This window comes from Amblyomma maculatum, chromosome 7, assembly GCF_055883805.1.
Source record: "Amblyomma maculatum isolate TAMU_Amacu chromosome 7, ASM5588380v1, whole genome shotgun sequence".
In the NCBI taxonomy this organism is placed as follows: domain Eukaryota; kingdom Metazoa; phylum Arthropoda; class Arachnida; order Ixodida; family Ixodidae; genus Amblyomma; species Amblyomma maculatum.
This window is the reverse complement of record NC_139350.1, coordinates 86575660-86596952: the sequence shown is the minus strand read 5'-3', so window position 1 is coordinate 86596952 and position 21293 is coordinate 86575660. Positions and strand designations below refer to the sequence as shown.

Below are 21293 nucleotides of genomic sequence, written 5' to 3'. Positions count from 1 at the left end.
TAAACCAGTGCGCTGCAGTCTGCCGAGAATGTGGGGAAGAGGCGACATGTCGGCATCAGTATTTATGTCGCTGGAAGGGATTCAACTCCTCCCAACACCACGTCACTCGCTCGTCGGACACCTGAGACGCTTTGCTTTTTTGCCCCGTCCTGCAGTGCAGCTAGAGCTCGAGTTTTGCTGCTGCCAGCATCAACAAGCGTTAAAGACGCTTTCTCTCTCGCGCGTTTCTTTCGCTTTTAGAACCTAAAGTCGGAATTGAATCTCTGTGCGTTTAACCTTGCAAAACTGCCGAGCCAGGCCAAAGCTATTGCACAACTTTTTCTTTGTCGCATGGGTTTTGCTAACCTCGAAAACACTGACTTAGAGGGCCTTTTAGAGCAGTTTCCAGAGTCATATGTGGTAGTTAGAGATTTTATCGCTCATTCATACTTTTGAGGTAATGAGAAAACAGGTGCTTGAGATCAGCTTTTAGAGTACTTTATTCTGTACAGCGATGTCTTGTTTGGTAAACTCAGGTAAACCCGCATACTACTCCACAACCTCAAAGAAAATGAACTATTTAGATTTGTTATTGATTATGTTTTCTACTTTTAGTGACATTAAAGCGGACGTTTTAGATATAACACATACGGAAACAATATTTGCTTGTCAAGATCAACCTGTCAACCTTGCCATCGGTCATTCCAACAAATCCATAGCATTGGAAGCTGCATTTGGCCAAAGAAGGCAGTTTAAGTGAAAGAATTTCAAAAAATCTTTGCTTAGATGAAATTAAAAAGTAAAATGGCAGTTACTTCCTATTTACAGTTCCTCTTTTTGAAAACATGGTGCAAAAAGAAGCTAGAGGAACAAGCAAACATATTAGGGGAACACCTTGCTGCAGTTTCTAGTTCTTCACACTACTAGTACTAGTCACGTTGCTAGTCATTTTGAAGATGCAAAAAGTAGCTGGGAAAAAAAAAAAAAAAAAAAACTTTCAACAAGTGGCAGCACTAACGAGGCACATACAGTATAATAGCTAAATTATTCTCCCTGAAACCAACAGGGTACTATCTGCTGGAATGCAGACTACTCCAAGGCCTGATGAAATACACAATGATAATGCTGGCCCATCTTTCCCAGCATGCAGTCGTAGCACATTGGAAATTTTTTTACGGTATATGATAAAGTGAAATCTCGTTGATGCGATCCAGCTTGATATGTTTTTCAGCGTAGGATTTTTTCCAACTGACGCCCTATTTAGGAAGGCTTTCCGTATGATTAATATGATCACATTTGCACATGGTAATACAATTGCAAAAAACTTGCTGAGTTGTGAACTTCCCTCCAAGAAGCAATGAATAAGTTTTTGCGGGGACCGATAGTAGCCACTCTAACAGTATTGCTCGTGCATTATTTCAGTATTTGCTCACGTAATGAACCCCGCTACCTTCCATTTTTGTCAGTGAGAATTTACTTTAGTGTACTGATCAGATCTTCGAAAAAAGCTAGCACTGTATAAACTAACACTGCATGCAACAGTGCCTAGGTCTGCAAGAAAAACATGGAAGTCACACGGGCTTTACACAAAGGGCTCAAAAACAAGGCATGTTGGAAATGCTGTGCTGCAAGGAAAATCGACAGAAATGGAGTACCGAGGTGGTCATTGGTGTTTACTACTGAATATTTCACATTGTGTATAGCTGTAGGCAAAATAGTGAAGGAAATCGAAAGCGTTATAATCTACATTTATTTCCGGAACCCTCCACTACGGCACCCTTTTCTCTCTTTCCGCTTTCACTTCCTCCTTTCCGTTAAGGTGTGGTTCAGGTGTCCACAGAACAAGTGTGACAGATACTGCGCCTTTCCTTTCCTGTGAACCAATTAGAAAACAAAAGCCTACTCACAGTGCTGCAGTCAAGAAACGTGGTTCGACCCTTAGTAGGAAGCACCGTACATAATACAGAAAAAGTCTTAACACAGGCATATAAGTAAGGTTCTGCTGTGTCTTGAACCACTTCTGGATCGATCGTAATGAAAGAGCTGATGCATATGCTGCACGAGCTCAGACTGTTGTAGTAAAAAAATTGAACATATCCTTTAAAGATTGCATTAGTACACACGCAATAATACACAGTAAATTAAAAGATAAATGCCAGAAGGCCTGGGACAAGGAACTAAATAGCAAAATTCATTTCTAGAAGCCAAACTTGAGAAAATATGGAAGTCCTGCAAGCACCAGGAGTGTTTTATAGCAGTAACCTTATGTTCCCTTTGCATTAGACCGGTACACACACAGCTTATGCACAAATTCTTGCTAACAAAAAGTGACAGACCTATTTGGAAAATTGTGGAGACGGGCTTACGGTAAATCGTATCTTATATTCGTGCTCAAAACTGAAAAAACTTATAAAAGCATTTAAAGCAATTGCAGTTTCCCAATGTTTATATCCCCTTTCATCCGGTGCTGCTCTCAGGTAAGTGGGCACTTGTTAACTTAGCTAGCAAGTGTCAGACAAAATATAGACCAGTATAGTGCCATGAATACCAATGAATTTCCCAGCCTCGTGTTTGGCTCACAATTAGCCTCACTCGCTTTAGTGTTTAGCTCTTAATTCCAAGGCCACAGGTTCAGTCCTAGCCACGGTAGTCAGATTTCAGGGGAGGCCAAGTACAGAAATGACCCTGTACCAACCCCGCTGCAGTCATTCAGTGGTCATGGTGATTGACTGCCGAGCCTGAGGACACGGGTTCAGTCCCAGCTGTGACGGCCACATTTTGTAGGAGGCGAAGTGCAAGGCACACATGTACTGTGTGATGCACGATGCACATTAAAGAACCCAGGTGGTTGAAATTGCCTGGAGCCCTTCACTAAAACTTCCCTCACAGCCCAAATTTCTTCAGAATGTTAACCCTGCCTATTTACAATTTTTAAATTTCATTGTTTCAAGTTTCTAGTAGAAGTGGTTTGCATTTTTAGGATTGCGAGAAGCGTTATAAAATGCATAGAGGTACTGTTGAATCAAAGTGCTGTTTCATTGAAACACTTTTCAATTCCATGTGAGCAACTGATAGGAAAGTTCGTGTGAGATGAACTGCCTTAAGTGTGTTTGTTTCAGCGGTTTCAGTGGACGTCTCGTGAACTACTTCAGGATGAGAACTGCTTTCCATGTGTTAGCTTGTGGAGACTGCTGGAAACAAATGTGAAGTAGCATTCTCTATAAAGGACTGCTGCAGTCAGTGCTAACAGCATTGACACAAACTCCTTGCACAGTATAAACGTTCGGTGGTTTCTTCAAGGCTAATCTGGCCTCTAAAAAAATGCGCACTTAATAAGCCAGTACGCTAGGACCTACAAAGGGTGTGGGGAAGAGGCGTTACATCGGCACAGGGATGCATGCTGCTAGAAAGAATTTGCCTGCCAACACCGTGCTATTCGCTCGTCGGGCACAAGCGATGCTTTTCATTGCAGGTCTATCCAGCAGCGCAGTCAGAGCTTGAGTTTCACTAAGGCTGGCATCAACAAACAGTAGACGCTCACCAGTATTGCTCCAAAACTGCTCCAAACCAGCTGCTACAATGCTTTACTATTGCTGTACTGCTGGCTCCCAGCTGTAGGCAAGCAGACGCAGATGCGGCTGGGGGGAATGAAACATTTATTGTGGAAGCGCAGGCCTTTATATAGCATAAGGTGAGAAGGGGGTCCAGAGGGAGAGCAATGCGGAATGGCTGTCGCTCGAGCCATCGACAGAAACGCAAAGGGGGTAAAGGGGGTTTGACTTGGTCGGTGCTGTTTGCAACAACTATCAAATTTAGCCAAAGACAGGAACGGTGGCATCGCGCTGGTGGTAAAGGTATAGCACATCTTGCACTTGGCTACAGACAAGTTTTGCTAGCTAGAGAAGCGTAGAGCACAATAAACAGTTCTTCGCAAGCAAATTTAATGTGAGCCGAAAGCGGTAATTAATTGCAAAAAAATGTGTGTCGCATTCTCTCGGCCTTTTGAATTGCTGGGGGAGAGAAAAGCGAGAGCTGCCAACGAAACAGATAGTGCAAACTACCACAAACCGTTAGGAAACTTGTCCGGCCCCAAAAATTGTGTGTGTTTCTAATGTATGTATGTGAAAACAAGCAAGTACAGTCGAACCCGGATATATCGAATTTTGGTTATATCGAACTCGCGGAATATCCCCTTGAAAATCCCATTTAAAAGTATAGGAAAGCCGCGTCATGTATCGAACTTAATTTCACCGGTCGTTCGATATATCGAACTCCGCACCACGCACTGGAAAGTGTGCCTTCCCCAGAGACGATCGCATCACCCTTGGCCGTTTGCCGCTTGACGTTTTCAAGCCATGCGCGGAAGGAATGAGAAGGAACAGTTTGGCTACGGCTGGTCTGGGCAGCACCGCGCCCATTCCCCAAAGGCGCGCGCATCTGCAGTTATCGTTTCCCGCGCGCCAACACATGACGTTTGCAAGCCATGTGCGTGGGTGTGCCCATTCTTTTGCCGAGCTATCTCTCTCCTTCAGCACGCGCTACACATGCGCCAAGCCAGCTAAGCCCGTTTTCAGACAGACGTCAGACGATTTCTCCAGCGTGTGTTGCGAACCCTCTGCGCGCGGCAGTTGACGTGGCTATGGCGCCTGCGGACGTTAAGAAGCGGCAGCTCTCTTTTTTTTTTTTTCTTCTTTTTTTTTTTTTTTTTGTTTTTGTTTTTTTTTTTTTTTTTTAGAGTTATCCTTTCTTATCGTTGTGCTGTTTGGACGTTAAGCGGCGGCAGTATATATATTTCTTTTTTTTTTTTTTTTGCGGGAGTCTTTTATCCTGCGTGTATGAATCAACGAAAGCACGCGGTCAGCTGCTGAGATCATGACGCCCGCCCCAAGCGCGGCGTGGCTTGTGCTATCAAGCCATCATGGGCACTCTGCCAAGTTCACTCCTCGCCACCGCAGGAGCTATCAAAAGATAAACGCGCCCGGACGTTATCGCTGCGCAGCATCTTGGCACGCTGCCAAGAAATGAGCTGTGGATGAGACCACCGAAACGGAGTGACGTGCGCCATCGACATGCAAGCGAAAACGCTCGCGATTTCTGCCGCGGCGACACAGAAACCTTGTTTTGAGCTGCCGCGGTAGCTCGAGTGGCGAGAGGGACGCAGTTCCAACAAGTTTAAAATTTTTCGCTCTGTCGCTGCCGCTCGTAGCCGAGATCGCTCAATCGCTTGCATGTGAGCGAGCTGGCCTTAACGTATTTTTTTTTCTTCAAATTCTCGGGTGCAGAAGTGGAGGGTGGGCTCATTATGTGAGTGGGTTGATTACGCGACAAATACGGTATTGTTTTTTCGCATCGTAAGTGCCGTCACAAGCAGATTTCTGTATATCGAAATATTGATATATCGAACTATTTCGCAATCCCCTTCGAGTTCGATATATCTGGGTTCGACTGTATTTCACCATCGAGCCTCTATGTCAGTGAAAAATGTGTCAGACTTAAGTCAGAAAAAAAGCATTGTACTAGGCGGTGTGCCAAAGGTGCCAATCACTAGAAACCTCAAGGATGTTAAAAAGCCATACAGGGCCTATTGCCAATGTACTGCCGCACTTCGGGCAAGCGTAATCCACTGCCACAAAATCATTGGAAAGTTTGATAGCTGCAAATGTCGTTTGAATCGAACAATGCTAAAAGCCGGTGTCATGATAGCAGCTGACCGCATACTTTCATTGATTCATGGATGCAAGGATGGACGACTTCCGCAAGAAAAAAAATCTGTCGATTCTTAACACTACGCAGCACATTTAGCACCAAGGATGGACGACTCGCAAAAAAGAAAAAAAAAAATAGATCTGCCACTTTTTAACGTCTGCAGCTGCCATGTAGATTACGCACGTTCAACACGACGGCGAAAGAAGCGCATCGCGCGTCAGCTGCTGTGCGCAGAGGGTTCACAACACACGTTGGAGAAAATGACTAACGTTCTGTCTTGCACGGGCTGAGCTGGCCTGGCATAGGCCTAGCGTGTGCTGCTGTGAACGAAAACTGGGAAAGAGAGAGGAAGGAGAGAGAAAGCTCGGCAGGAAAATGGGCACACCCTTGCAATTCGCTCTATCGCATTTTTCTTCTCTTCCGAACACCACGGCTGTTTTGGCTGCGTCCACTCCATGCCGGTCGTTGCCAAACTGGTTCCTTCACGCACATAGCTTGCAAACGTCACATGCTGACACACGGCAAACGATCACCGTAGATGCACGCGCCTTCAGAGAAAGAGCGCAACACTGCCCTAGACCAGCCATCGCCGAACTGTTCCCTCTCATTCCTTCCACGGGTGGCTTGAAAACGTCATGTGGCAGATGGCTGAGGGTGATGCGATCGTCTTTGGGGAAGGCGCACTTTCCAGTGCGTGGTGCCGAGTTCGATATATTGAATGACCGGTGAAATTGGAGTTCGATACACGATGCAGCTTTCCTATACATTTAATGGGATTATTAAGGGGATACTCCACGAGTTCGATATAACCAAAATTCGAATTATTTGTGTTCGATATAGCCGGGTTTAACTATATAATCTTGATGCAATAATATTGTTACTGATTCGACAATGATATATTATTTTGGAACAAAGGCAGCAATATTGGGGAGGTTAGGGGGGACTTGATTAGCTATATTCTTCTGCAAAGTTAATTGATGCCTTTTTGCTTTGCATCTTTCACCACATAGCCACAAAAAGAAGTTGTAGTCAGAATCAGCTTTGCTTATGTCTACTGTAATGAAAAAACAACCCTAAAACATTCAGCACACTGAGCTGCAGTGGTTGAAATCTGCAGCAAAGATGTTTCTTTGAGTGCTTTCACATTCTGCTCATAAAATGATCAAAGCATCCGCATATTTTTGCTGCAAAAACTGAAGCACACAAACTGTGCAAATGAGGTGTCTGCTGGTGATGCATTGCAATGACTACGGTGCCAAATATTGTACTGCAGAATGCACTTTTTTTTTCCCGTCGCTCTCAAAAATAGTGTCTACACAGTTGTCGAGCGCAGTTCTTTTCGTTGTACCCAGCAAGCAAAAATAATGTGCATGACATACTACTAAGCACACCAGGAAAGTTAGATTGGATGCTGTAGGCTTTGCGATACTTCATTAACGGACATTGCATTTGCACTTTGCTTCCTGCGTGCTTCGTTCGTTTCTGTGGAAGAAAGCATTGGATGACGCCATGCTGCAGGACTTCAGAGACCATTTTCCTTGCTTCAAGCAGTGATAACATCATCTTGGCAATTGTATTGATTTCACATGCTGTCGATAACCATCAGGCTGTTTTGTCTGGCACCTCATTAGGATAATTTTCATGGTAACTGACATTTGCCGCGGCTGTGAACTTATTCCCGAAAAGCCTTTGTTTTTGGCTCCTCATTGCTTGGAGTAGTGTGTGCTGAAACGCTCAGTATGAAAACGGAATCTGTATCTGCGACTGTAGCATAGGCAATTTTTCTAGGGGCTTCTAACTTCGGTTGTCATGGGTGCCACTTTGTTTTGTATTTTCGTAAACATGCTAGTAGATTTGTGGTACAGATTTTGCTGTGTGCATGCATCATGTGCAGATGTGAAGCCGGCCAATGTATTCGTCACTCACTGTGGCATGGTCAAGCTGGGGGACCTCGGTTTGGCACGCTATCTCAACGTCAAGAGTGCTGCTGCAAACACCCTTTGTGAGTTCTTTCCCATGCCTGCCAAAGTTAGCCCCCTCTTCTGATGACATTATGGCCAAACTGCATTGGTTTCTAAGTATAGCATGGACGTCTTGCAACGGTCACCTCTTCAGTGCTAGGTGAATGCATTTTGGCACCTTTCCAGCAGTGTTCCAATCAAGATTTCAATTTTTGATCTGCAATCAACCACTAGAGTGCTCAAAAAGTTGCAGTAGCCCTTTCAGACACATTATGCTCCACTGTCAAGAAAAATGTGAAATTTCATCTGTGTATATTTACAACATGCTATCTCCCGGAAACATAACATTAGAAATTCACGCATACTTCCACGCTTTCAGAATCGCAGCTTTATTTTCCTATCAAACGTTTTAGCACACAATATATATATTTAGGGATGTACAAATATAGAAATTGTTGTATGCAAACCAAATATCGAATATCTGTTGAGTATAAAAGATATTTCAGAGGAAGATATGCTGTTTTTGACAAATGTTGTCTTCATTGCTTCTTAATTTTTTATTCTCAATAATGTATGGTCTTTGCATCCTAAGACTGAGCTGATGTAATAGAATACAGAAAAAAAAAACACAAATGTAGACTACTTGATTAGACGTCATAACAGTATGCAAACTGGAATGTAGTCATGCAAAATGAGTGACAATGAAATTCATGCATTGACACAGCTGGCAAAGTAAAATAATATGATTGGGTAGTAAATTCTTGTTAATTTGGACTACAAGGGACCCAAAAAATGTCCTAATTATCTTTAGATCTGATTAAATTTCCATTCCAACCCTTAAAAAAGTGACAAAAATGTGGTGAAGTTGTGTGAGGAGGGGTCTACAAACAAATGGCGAAAAGTGGCATACTGTAAAAATAATTCAAACACATACATAGATGAGGGCAAGGCACATAGGCATCGGAATGCCAAGACTGGTTCTAAGAAGAAGGGAAGCGACCAGGAACACATCAATTGGCGTCTGTGGGCAGCACATGGCTGGGTTTGGATGGCTGGTGAATTTATGGTGCAGTGAGCTAGGATACTGGGAAGTCGCCCACCCCTGGGGAGCCTTTTGTAATTTTATGCTCCCACAACACGGGAGCTAAAGCTCTGTAACTCATTTGCTGCCTTTGTTTCTGCCAAATTGTATTGCTGCCATGCCGTGGTTCAGTGGTAAGTGAAGAGAATGGCAGAAGACGAGAGAGATGGGGGCGCGTTTTCCAGCGTGTCGCAATAGTAGTGACTACTGAGGGGCGTCTAGCAACCGGGAAATGTCAGGGAAACCATCAAAAATTTTGCTAAGCCAGGGAGAAGGGCACGATATATTCTGCAGTGCATTTTAATTTGACACGCAGCATCTTATTCATCTAAGTTTTTTTTTTCTTTTTTTGCGCTGAGCGTGCGGCCCCCACCGTGGCCACTCCGCAAGGTAACGCGCGATATATTACTTTGACGCCAGCGAACGGCTCAACTGCCACAATAGAAGAACCAAATCGCTCGTTTCAGCGGCAGTTGTGATGCCACACGGCATATTTTTGAAGCAGCGAGCTGGTGGTCGCTCTTCGCGATGTGGGCGACCGCATCCTTTGGAGCGTAGAGATGCGAGTAGAAAATGAATATTTTTGCGATTCAGAGATGTGCAAATCAATAAACTGCTTGACAAAGCAAATACGTTGTTCCTGCCACGGAGGAAATGTGTAAGAAGCAGCGTGTCGGTTCACTGGGTGGGTTTGTAAGACGTTTTGACTTGACGACACATGTGGATTCTGAGCGACATATTTTGTCGAGTCAAAAAGCCGCATCATCAGTGCATTCATGCTCTCAAATCGCATTCAATTTGGTCTTCATATCATGCCATCGCAGCTGCACGAAAGCGCTGCAGTGTTTCAACACCAAGTTGATACAGTAAAACCCCGTTAATACGTAGTTGGCGGGGACGCGGCAAAAGTATGTACTATCCGGCAGTACACCTTAACCGATTACAACAAATTTTGCCATTACTCACCCTCCAAAAGTGAAGAATAAACCAGACACTGTAAATTTCCCGTGAAGACACGTACTACATGCACTTTATTCTCGTCCTGTCGACCAGAAGTCGGTCATTTTCAGTTGCCGCCATGGCGGTCGCGTGGATCAGCGAGACCGCGAGCAAGCTTGTCCATTAGGCCCATCTTCTCGGCAAACGCTCTCATAACAGTTAATGCCTGAGCAGCTTCCGTCACAGTAGGGCCTGAATCGGCACTTCCCAACTCATCGTCGCTGTCCTCATTGTCGATATCCTCATCGCTTTGGGGAGGGGCAACAGCGGCAACAATTTCGCTGTCTGACCAGTCCGGAGACATTGCAACCTCGCCGTCGATGTCACGGAATATTTCAAAGTCCACAGTCTCAGCACCGCCCTGTCGCTCCAACACTTCCGCTAGTAGGGTGTCACAGTTATCGGCGCCGTTGCTCACCTCGGCATCGCTTGAGCGCTCAATGAATTTCGCCTTCGCGAAGCAACTCTGCACTGTCAGCAGATCAACCTGCTGCCATGAGAATGCTAGGAGGTGCACCGCACCTAACAGATCGATCAAGTATACCTTCCCGCTTTCCATTGCCAGAAGCATTCTACGCAGGAGATTCTTCCTATAGTGATGCTTCACTGAACGAATGATGCCTTGATCGAGAGGTTGAGCAAGCGCAGTGGTGTTCGGTGGCAAAAAAGAAGCTTGATTGCGCACAAGTTGTCCAAATCAAGATGCGAGGATGCGTTGTCAAGCACAAGTAGAATTTTTCTTTTTTGTGCCATGAAACGCCGATCCAACAGCCGGACGTATTCCTCAAAAAGCTTTCCGGTCATCCACGCTTTTTGGTTGCTTCTGTAGTAAACACCTGAGGGCAGTCGGGCACTTTTGAAGCACCTTAGTGTGGCGTACCTTCCAGTCACAAGGAGTGGCAACTTCTGGCTTCCTGTCATGTTGACCGCAAAAGCAACTGATATTCGTTCTTTTGCATGCTTGCCACCAGTGCAGTTCTCACCCTTGAATGTCAGCGTTCTGTTGGGCAGAAGTCGGTAGAAGAGCGCCGACTCGTCGAAGTTGAAAACATCTTCTGCGGCGTAGTTGGCCAACTCGTGTCGCAGCTGCCCATTCTGCCATTCTTCAGCACCATCTTTTTCTGCGTGTGCTGCCTCTCCACAAACCACCCTTGCACCTATACTGTAGCGTGCTTTAAATCTTGCCAACCAACCATTACTGCAAGAGAAATCTTCGTGGTTCAGCTGGGCTGCGAACGTTTCTGCTTTTTCTGCGAGAAGGGGCCCGGTGACAGGCAGGTTTTGAGCTGTAGCTTTCTTGAGCCACAACACCAAAGCTTCTTCCACGTCGGGAAAAGCAGATCCCCTAAGGCGGCATCTCTTCATATTCGACGCAGCCCCGCTGCTTTTCAACTTCTCCCGAGCATTCCAAATGCCGCAAACTGTAGTCAAGGGCAGGTCCCGCGCACGTGCTACTACAGTCTTCGCAGTTCCATTTTCGATGCAACGAATAATATCCAATTTTTCCTTCGCACTGATCACGCGATACAACTTCGGGCGGGTAGGCTTCGGCATAGTGCTGCCCGTTCACACACACACACGCAACAACCGCTTCGCAAAGCACCACAGCTCAATGCAGACGATGCAGCCAACTGTTCCGCACCACATCCACGAAGCAAAGAAAGGAAGATAGGCCATAGGATAGGCTACGTCGCAACTGCACGCGTAGCGCGAAGTCACGTGGGCGGGTTGGGGGTGACTGTGATGGTTACTGCGATAGGGCTGCCAACGATATCGGAGCGGCCGACGATTCCCGGGCTGCCTATTGACATGAACATCACCGCGGCAAACAGCGTTCGTTGGAACATGGTCAAAATAACCGCGTGCTTTCTCTGGAATACTTTCTAGTATCACCGGCAGTCCGCACGTTCATAACACTTTTTGGAAAGGTGAAAACGTTTTGCGTCGCAGCACGGTGTCGGCCGAACTGCAACGAAAAGTGCGTATTAACAGGTAGGCACTTCACGAGCCACTACGCTTTAAGCAGTCAACCAATACATGGGTTTCAATAGCGGCTCAGCCGGGGAATCTTCACAACTACGTTTTAACCGCAACTACTTGGTAAGCGGGTACGTATTAACGAGGTTTCACTGTATGTTAAGGCGGGCGTGCAAAAAAGGGAGCCCTTTCTCTCATTAATAACCGCCTATATTTCTCCGCGTGTAGCTGTTCGTTACGGATGTCCTTCAGCTTCAGTTTATTCCGATTCATCACCACGTGCTTAATCGAAAAAAAAATAATAAAGGATAAGATTTGTAAGCATGGCTTCCTGGCCCTACCGCGTCGACATAGCAATATGAAATGCGCACATTTTTCAGATGTATTTTCATTTTTCGATGGGTAGAGCAATAGGAGCGATATATTTGAAATGTGCTAAAGTTTCGATTGTATCTTAATTTTACGAACGAGGCGAGGAATGGGTCTGAACAAACACGATCATTTCCTCACAGATGTCTTCTCCCTACTTGATCATGCGCCTTTCTCCCGGTAGTGCGAAGAACACACCTCGATTGTTAATTTCAGCTGTTTCATTAAGCTCAAATGACCGTTTCGCTACTGTTCCGAACAGCATACATTTGCCTCAGATTCCTGAAGAGAAACGAGCTGTTATATACTGTGTACATGAGCACGTGAACAATCTACACTCACTTAATGGCTGCGCTTAATCATGCCGTAAAATAAAATGTGAATATCCAATAAATTGCTGCTTAAAGATTTTGTTGCCCTTTAATGCGGCATGTTTTATACATGCGGCAATACTGGAGTTTTCACTTGCGAGCTATCGAATCCATGCACACTCGTATCAGTGTACGTTTATTTTGAAACTAATGTAGCCAAACTCATAGATAGTTTCGTATTATGACTGGTATGACTTCCTGCTGCTTATCTAAAGGCCAAATCTCACACGAACGGTGTCACGATATCAAGAAGGCCCGCTTGTCAAAATAATCGATAACAGCAGCGGCGCTACCACTGACTCAGTCGTCATGTCGTGTTGCCGCCGCGCCACCTATAGGAGCTGAAAAGATCAAATATGCACGTGAGTTGAGTAAAATATATGGAAGTGCTGCATGCGAGTAGTACGCGACAAAAAGCAGGAATAATCGCACCAGCAGCGGCCAGCGCGAAAGCAATTGGCGAGCTGAGTACAGCTAAGGTCTATTGTGACACTCCAGCGGTTGACCTCTCACGTCTTCGCGATCTCACCGCAGGTTCTGTGCTTCGTGTGCGTGATACAATTGCTTAATACTTTCATGTCCACAATCACCAACTCGGCACCGGCATCGCGTTGGGCCGTGGACTTTCCCGACAGAACGGACTTTGTGTCGACCACTCTGTGAGCCGGCTCCACCGTAGAGTAGTGCACGGCAGTGGCGTCAATTCAAAGTGTACCGTGCTCTGGGATGCAATTTGCACTGTACTTTGACCCCATGGTGTCGTCATCGGGCAGCGTGGTTGATGTTCCCTGCACATCTAACAAGTCTGCCACCGGCTGTTATTCAGGTTCTGACGGCGCGCTTGTGACAGACGTCTTCTGGTTTTTGTTCCCGCCCTTCTCTTATGACTTCCAAAGGCTCGTTGCGTGCACGGTTACAATCTAGTACTTTTTTCTGGCATCCTGATCGCAAGGAACAACTCTGCACAAAGTGGTGCATCGAGAAACACGATCGCAAACAGAGACTTGCGAGAAGCGGCAGCCACGGCGGCGAACGCAAAACAGCAAGAAAAAAAAAATGGCGCGCCGGTCACGCCTGCCAATGGGAGACGTGAAACGGCATGCTTGAGAAGCACACCACGTGAAAGCTAATCAGAGACCATGAACGGCCTTTGGAAAACCGGCGCGCACAGCCAGTTCGTTTGAACGAAGCCATTTTGAGATAGCGCAAATTGCGCACAAAGAAAGCAGCTTTAAACAAAGCCCAAGATGGCGGCGATCGCCGAGTGCAACGCCCGCAGCGCGCGAGAATTTCGACTACAATTCCTCTCTTTGGGGGGGTGCATTTTGTGGCTGCCATGACGTTTTGAAAGTCGATTTTATCGCATTTCTTTTCCGAATTCAGCATTAATTTGAGTGCAGGTGTTCGAAAAGTCAAAATCGATTTTTGACAATTCTAAGCCTCGCATCTCCCCTTAACTCTAGGGCTGTTATCTTTCAGAATTTTCGCTACTGCAAGTCTTCAACTAATTTTATTTTCCAGCTGATTGCGCATTTATCAACAATCTGAAAGTTGCAACTTAAACGCAGTTTCCTTTAAAGGGAAGCTGAAGCTGTTTTCAAATTGCATGAAATTCGGTAGTTGGAAAGAGGGGGTTTTGTTAATCATGTGTGTCAATTTTTTTTTTCAATTCCTGTTGATAAGAAAAACAGAAATTGCTTGTTAAAAACGCGCCGCGGTCACGCCCTCGTCGCTGCCGGGAGCGGTGGAGGCGGGCGTCGAAACTGGGGAACAGGCGGCTGTGACATCATTTTGGGAATGCTGGCCAGCCGGCTAGGCCGGCCGTGAGTTTTACACGCTTGCTTCGCTCCGTCCCGCGCTTTAGGGATCTACGGATCAGTGCAGTCTGCTGCTGGTGCAGTTTGTTTTCTCCAGTTCTATCATTCTGTGCTGAAGGTTCCGCGTGTTCAAAGATCCCATGAGGTCAACCAGCAGATACGCAGCTGTTGCGGAGTGGCACTCCACGCTGTTCGATGCCCTCCGACTAGTGAGCCTCTTTTTGCTCAGTTGTAAAATAAACGTCGTTCAATGTTCGAAAATTTTTTTCTTGTGTTATTAGAAAACAAGCATTCCTGGGAGAGCGTGAAGCAACTGGTGGCTATCAGGCCACCTTTCCGTTGTGTGAACTTTTATGGTCCTGGCGACATGGTGCTATATAGTCTCCCAGAGGATAAGGAATAGTCGGCGCTGTGGGCCTCTGTCAGGAAAAGGAAAAAAAAAATCTTGCCTTTGGAATCAGCTGTGTTTTGCACTGATGATTTGCATGCCGATGACTATAATCGAGTCTTGGCAGCGATTGCGGCCATTTGGGATTTCAATTAAATCAGCGCAACTGAAGTCCGCGGCCGTTCTGTCATTGTTCTCGCACCTAATTAGGTTAATACCACTGCTGCACGGCTGGCTTCACCGTCGTTACACCTAACCGAGAATACCGAATTAAAACGCGATTCGCGGCTCACTGTTGTTATACAGCTCACCACCCTTCTCGGCTACGTCAACAATTACCAGTTAGCCTCAGCAAACGAAATGCATATGATTGGTAGAATGACGCTGCATTTGCGTTAGTAATTTATAACGCAGTGTCTGGATTGCCATGCTGCTCGCGCGGCAACAGCGCTGTTGTCCGTGGATCCCTTGCGCTAGCGTCGAGAAAGCGTGCTCAATTTATTGCTGTCTTAAATAATAAGCACAAAGGTATCAGAATGTCAAAAAAGTTGGCTGAAGGCTTAGCTTGGTTAAGCCTGGAAGATTGCGAAAGCCGTTCTTCTCTTTGTTCAGGCGTTTCTTCGGCACGGCGTTTTCTTCTGTTGAAGTTGTAGCGTTCCATACTGTTCATAGATGCAGCATCGTCAGCAGTTGAAGCATTCATGATAGTCTCATCGGCATTAGAGCGTCCATGAAACCTGTCTCCGAACTACTGGCTGTCTCCGTAGTCTTGCTAACCTTAACACCACTCATTAAACTAGGCCCTGAACTTGTAGATGCACCCGCATCAAGACATGTTATGATCGGCGCGCTCGTCAGGCTGCTGCATACGCACGTTGTTTATCTTGCCGTTGTTCCCGTTCTTCTTCTGTTTCTTCAGCATAGCGCCGCCCCTTGGCTGCAACAGATCGTTCCAGCCTCGCCTTATATGCATCATCCGACATACCGTAAGGCTGCGCCCCGACTACTGCGAGGAGCCGAGCCACAGCCCCATTTATCCTCCTAGCGTGACGTCCCTAGTGTTTCTGTATATGCTCAGGAGCACTAGACATCACAAACAGCGAGCGCCCTCTCTCGGCTTCGACACAGCGCCGTGTATGGACTCGCCGCCACCATCCAAATATAGATCACTATAATCCGATGACGCGAGGTGGGGCGCCGTCTCTCTATCTGGCGTGACGTCAGACAGTCATGTGAAAATGGCGTAACGTCACTGCTGCGGCTCTTGTAAGGACTCACCGCCACCATCCGATGGCGCGAGCTGGGGCCCCGTCTCTCGGTCTGGCACGACATCACACGGTCACGTGAAAGGTCATGTATGGAGGCGCCACGACACGCCAAAGGCTCGAAGTGCTAGCAGTATTGTTTTCGCAATAAAATTAACCCTTATTGAGACTCGCTGACCTGTACCAAGATGCTGGTAGGATATCAGCGATACAAGCAAATTTCTCTTCACAGCTGTGTAGCGACAGTCGCCGGTGCCGTCGCTACTCATCCAATCTTCTTGTACGTATGCATTAGCTCATCTTCTGAGGCAGCGCCGTGATAGATGATATCTTCATTTCATTGTGAGACAAAGTGATTTGCAGTAGGCAGTTTTACGAGTAGCCTGTTTACTACAGCGCTGCTCAATTTCCAAGCGTCGTCTCCTGTGGCGTCGATGCGAAACAAAATATAGGACTAGCGATGACTAGGGAGTGTGCTCGTCCAGAGCGTTCATCCACCACGCTCGCTGCCGGCACCGTTACGGTAAGCTCGCTTCACCTGGCGCTGCAGGCACTGCAAACATGTCTGATTTCATGATGCGGTTGAAGCTGGACCATTTTTGGCGTTGTGTTGAACAGCGCACCACGCAAACTAGCTGCAAAGATATATAGGACAGGCAGCTGCAGTACATGTGCGTTTGTTGTTGCGCCTTTAGGCAATACTCGAAGGTTGTATACACGCGCTGTCGACTATGATTGCATCATATACAATGCCTATTCCTTTTGTTGCTACTGAGACGAGCCTTAGTACGTAAAGGGCAGTTGTTAAAGTGGGCCAGCTCTTGCACTTTTCGACTCGCGCAAACGTGCTAACTTTGCTTTCGCTGTCAACGTACTTGACAGTGTCGTTGTTTTTTTTTTTTGAACTGCTGGTTGCTTGAATGCGTACGGTAGGCGTAGAGGTGTTTTACATTGTTCGTACAATCAATAACATTTTAGATCGAGCCCTCAAGTCCCCTGAAGCGACGCGCACGCAGCAACATCGCCGGCGCCGGCCTGGCATACCCAAACTTGACGTCATGATGAGTCCGGCCACTTACAGACAACAGTGGCGTTTGCTTGGAGGGTGGTCCCGCTGGTGCTCGTTTTCTTGTAAAAACAGCCGTTTGCGTTCCTTTCTGCCTTTTTTCTAGTCTTGTTCAGCGGGCAAAAAACTATAAAATGCCGCACATAGCTAATTTTTTGCGGAATATGTTTCAGCTTTCCTTTAATGGCCGCGTGCGTTGCCGCTATTATACACCTAGGCACGGCCACGCTCGAGGGAGGCAAAAGTGCGCTCTCCCTCGAGACCGGCCATGACCTAGGGTGCCTCACATCGGGGCACCCTTATATACACCCGAAGTTTTTCCAATCAAAACCACCGTTTTTTTATACATGTGGCCTATAAGAAATTTTGCAACTGGTAGTATCAAAGAGCTCTACTGAGGCTGGCATTAGTGCACTTTAATTTTCAGTAAACTTGCAACGTTTTTACCCGTATGTCATTAACACAAATAACAGCTTTTCCCTATTGTAAACTGCAGAATATGATTAATAAATAGCTTTTTGTTGGGAATTATTAGTCTGTGCTCATTATCATCAGCAGCTACATTTTTTAGCCTCTTCACTCGTCAGAGAATTCGATCTGAAATAATCAGGGAAAACCTAGAAAAGTCAGAGATTTTGAAAATACTAGTGGTTTGCTAGACACCCTGCTACTTGTGCAAAGAATCACAATCCTTGCTAGCACTTTGCTGGCAACTGATTGACATGGAGCTTTTTCGTGGTACAATTACACTTCTGTGTAATGAACCTCCATATACGAATGCCTTGATTTATGAAGTTTTTCAGTTCCCCAAGGCTGCCCATGGTAGCGAATGTATTTGAGAATTTGTAACGAACTGGTTGCAGTATTTGAACTTGATATAGCAAGCTTGCTGCACCAAATATCTTTTAGCTAGTGCTGAACTAAAGGAAATTTGGTGGAACCAGGCATGTTTCATGACTACTAAAAAACTAACGTCAGCGGAACATCTACAATTGCAGCATGCAGTCGCAGTTGATAGAATGCACCGTTTCAACGCCAGCAGCACATCTGTGTGGCAAACGCAGCAGTCTCCACTGCTCTTGCTTTTTGAACATAGCACTACAATAAGTAATACTCAAAAACTGAAAAATAGTGGGGCAAATAACAGTGTGCCCCATCACCATTGTACAATTGCTTGTGAAATTCTGAAGCCGGCAGCTCTCGCACATTATTAGTTGAACAGCGGATAACGTCGGCTACGTGAGGGAGTCCGTTTCCTTGGACAACAGTGGCAGGTAGACAGAGAGTGGGAACATGCGTGAAGACTCGGGCACCTGCTCATTGCTTGCCTGATGGAGGCACAGGTGCGCTATCTCCCCTCGCCTGGTCATGGTACCTGCAACAGGCTCCTCCGCCGCCCCCCTTGCCCTGCCATTATTATTTGCCACGCTTCCCTAGCTATAGAAAATTTTGTTTGTATTAAGCCTAATGCAAGGTTTGTTATTCCTCTGCCACCAGTGGGCTGACATTGTTATTGTTGGCATTGTGTTCACCTAAATGTGGTAGTTAAACTTCGTGGCACCCAGAGCAGTTTTGGAGCAGGACGGAGCAAATGGAGCAGCACTTCTACCTTTGTGATTTTAAAGTCTGCATGTGTAGCAATAACTCTATACTCACCTCAAACTTGTCATGCTTGTACATGTGCTCTAACTTTCAGCAGCACAGCTGCCATCTGAATTCAGAACACCCTGTATGTTAAAGCAGACGTTTGGTGTGCTGTGTGACATGATGGATCCCAAGCACCCATGCTTAGGCTTGCGTGGCATCACCTTGTCCAGGGAAAGGGGGATCCTGGTGGCTGAGCTGATGCCGAATGTTCGGACCTAAAAGGCCACTGGCGGAAGTGAGACACCACTTTGGCCCCAACTTCTCATTCACGTCACTTGCTGCCTGTGCCAACCAGGGGAAATTAGCAGTGGCCTTTACCTGTCCTCCCTTCCATCTTTCACTTTCCTATCCTCTTTCTTGTCCCTGGTCTTCTCATCTTTCCCTACATTTTCCTTTTTCTAGGTGGCGAGGGTTAATCTTCTGTGACTAACCACCCAGCCTCACGCTTTAACACTTTATTCGGTTACAGTCATAGTACACCTGGCGTGGGCAGGAATTGCTCGCAAGTTCCTGTCTTATTCCTTTGTTGGGCTCTATGGTGGGCGGTTGTCATTGTGGCAGAAAAACATACTCATTTCATGCTTTCATCTTAACCTTAGCAAAAAAAGTGGACTGAAGGCTTGGCAGAATTTCTGCAGAAAACGAAGATAAACTTCCTCGAATACCATGTTGTGCACTTTGAAGTACAAGGAAAACCAGCCCAAGCACCATCCCCATTCTTGGTACCCAAATGCTCCACTCATCTTCTAGGTTCAAGATACCAAGTTGGCAACATATCAAATGGAGACCTACTGCTTGAACTAAACAAGTTAAAGCAGGTTCAAACAAGTATTCGAAACACCCAAACCTCCATTCTATTGGGGACGTTGCTGTGACCATCACTACCCACAGATCCTTGAACACTTGTCCGTGGTGTAATCCCCGGCCCCAATTTCTTCCACGTCGCCAAAAAAGAAATGCTAGGTGGCCTTGCCAAACAAAATGGGGTAAATGCTCACAGAATAACAATCCGTAGGACGGAAAAGGAATACCAACAAAGCACTTGATTCTCACATTCAGTTCTAGCATGCTACCAGAAAAAATAGAAGTAGGATGCATGGAAATTGAAGTCCGTTCTCAGGGTGTCTAGTAACCGGGAAAACCGGGAATCGTCAAGGAAATTTTACGCACTGGGAAAAATCAGTGAAATGGCAGGGAAACCATCAAATATTTCGCCAAGTCAGGGAAAATCGTGCGTTATATTTTGCAGTGCATATTCATTTTAAGCTGGCGCAGAGCAAGTATTTTATTCATACAGACATTTTTTTTCTGTGCTGTCTCGCCAGGACGTGGCGGCGGCACCGCAAGGTGAGGCACAATATACAGTCAAACCTGGATATATCGAACTCGAAGGGGATCGCGAAATAGTTCGATATATCGATAATTCGATATACAGAAATCGGCTTGTGACGGCACTTACGATGCGAAAAAACGATACCGTATTTGTCGCGTAATCAACCTACTCGCATAATGAACCCACCCTCCACTTTTGCACCCGAGAATTTGAAAAAAAAAAATGCGTTAAGACCAGCTCGCTGACATGCAAGCGACTGAACGATCTCAGCAATCTCAGCGACAAGCGGCAGCGACAGAGCGAAAATTTTCTAACTTGTTGGAACTGCGTCCCTCTTGCCGCTCGAGCCACTGCGGCAGCTCAAAACGAGGTTTCTGTGTCGCCGTGGCGGCAGAAATCGCGAGCATTTTCGCTTGCATGTCGATGGCGCGCGTCAGTCCATTTTGGTCGTCTCTTCCACAGCTCATTGGCAGCGTGCCAAGATGCTGCGCAGCGATAACGTCAGGGCGCGTTTATCTTTTGATAGCTCCTGCGGTGGCGGGGAGCGAACTTGGCAGAGTGCCCGTGATGGCTTGATTGCACAAGCCTGGTTCAATTTATCACACCGCGCTTGGGGCGGGCGTCATGATCGCAGCAGCTGATCGCGTGCTTTCGCTGATTCATACATGCAAGGATAAACGATTAAAAAAATAAATAAAATAAACATCCCCGCAAAAAAAAAATCTTCTTAACGTCCGCAGCCACCATATCTTACGCTACGCCGCGCGTACAGCACAACGATAAAGGATGACTGACTCAAAAAAAAAATAAAAGAAAAAAAAAGCTGCCGCCTCTTAACATCCGCAGGTGCCATAGCCGTGCCATAGCCACGTCCGCCGCCGCGCTGCCGCAGAGGGTTCGCAACACACGCTGGAGAAAGCGTCCGAGGTCTGTCTGAAAACGGGCTGAGCTGGCTTGGCGCATGCATTGCACGTGCTGAAGGAGAGAGATAGCTCAGCAAAAGAATGGGCACACCCACGCACATGGCTTGGAAACGTCATGTGTTGGCGCGCGGGAAACGACAACTGCAGATGCGCGCGCCTTTGGGGGAAGGGTGCGGCACTGCCCTAGACCAGCCGTCGCCGAGCTGTGTCCTCTCATTCCCTCCGCGCATGGCTTGAAAACGTCACGCGGCAAACGGCCGAGGTAATGCAATCGTCTTTGGGGAAGGCACACTTTCCAGTGCGTGGTGCGGAGTTCGATATATCGAACGACCGGTGAAATTGAGTTCGATATATGATGCGGCTTTCCTATACTTTTACATGGGATTTTCAAGGGGATATTTCGTGAGTTTG

General features: G+C 46.4%; 1 protein-coding gene across 1 annotated transcript in view; it reads left to right on the top strand.

Annotated features, from left to right (window-relative positions):
- LOC146183875 (serine/threonine-protein kinase Nek7-like) overlaps positions 1-21293 on the top strand; it is an 80926-nt gene that overhangs the window by 24076 nt on the left and 35557 nt on the right. The window contains exon 5 of the mRNA XM_084609210.1: positions 7580-7687. Coding sequence (XP_084465336.1) covers positions 7580-7687 — 108 coding nt within the window. The remainder of the gene's footprint in view (positions 1-7579; positions 7688-21293) is intronic.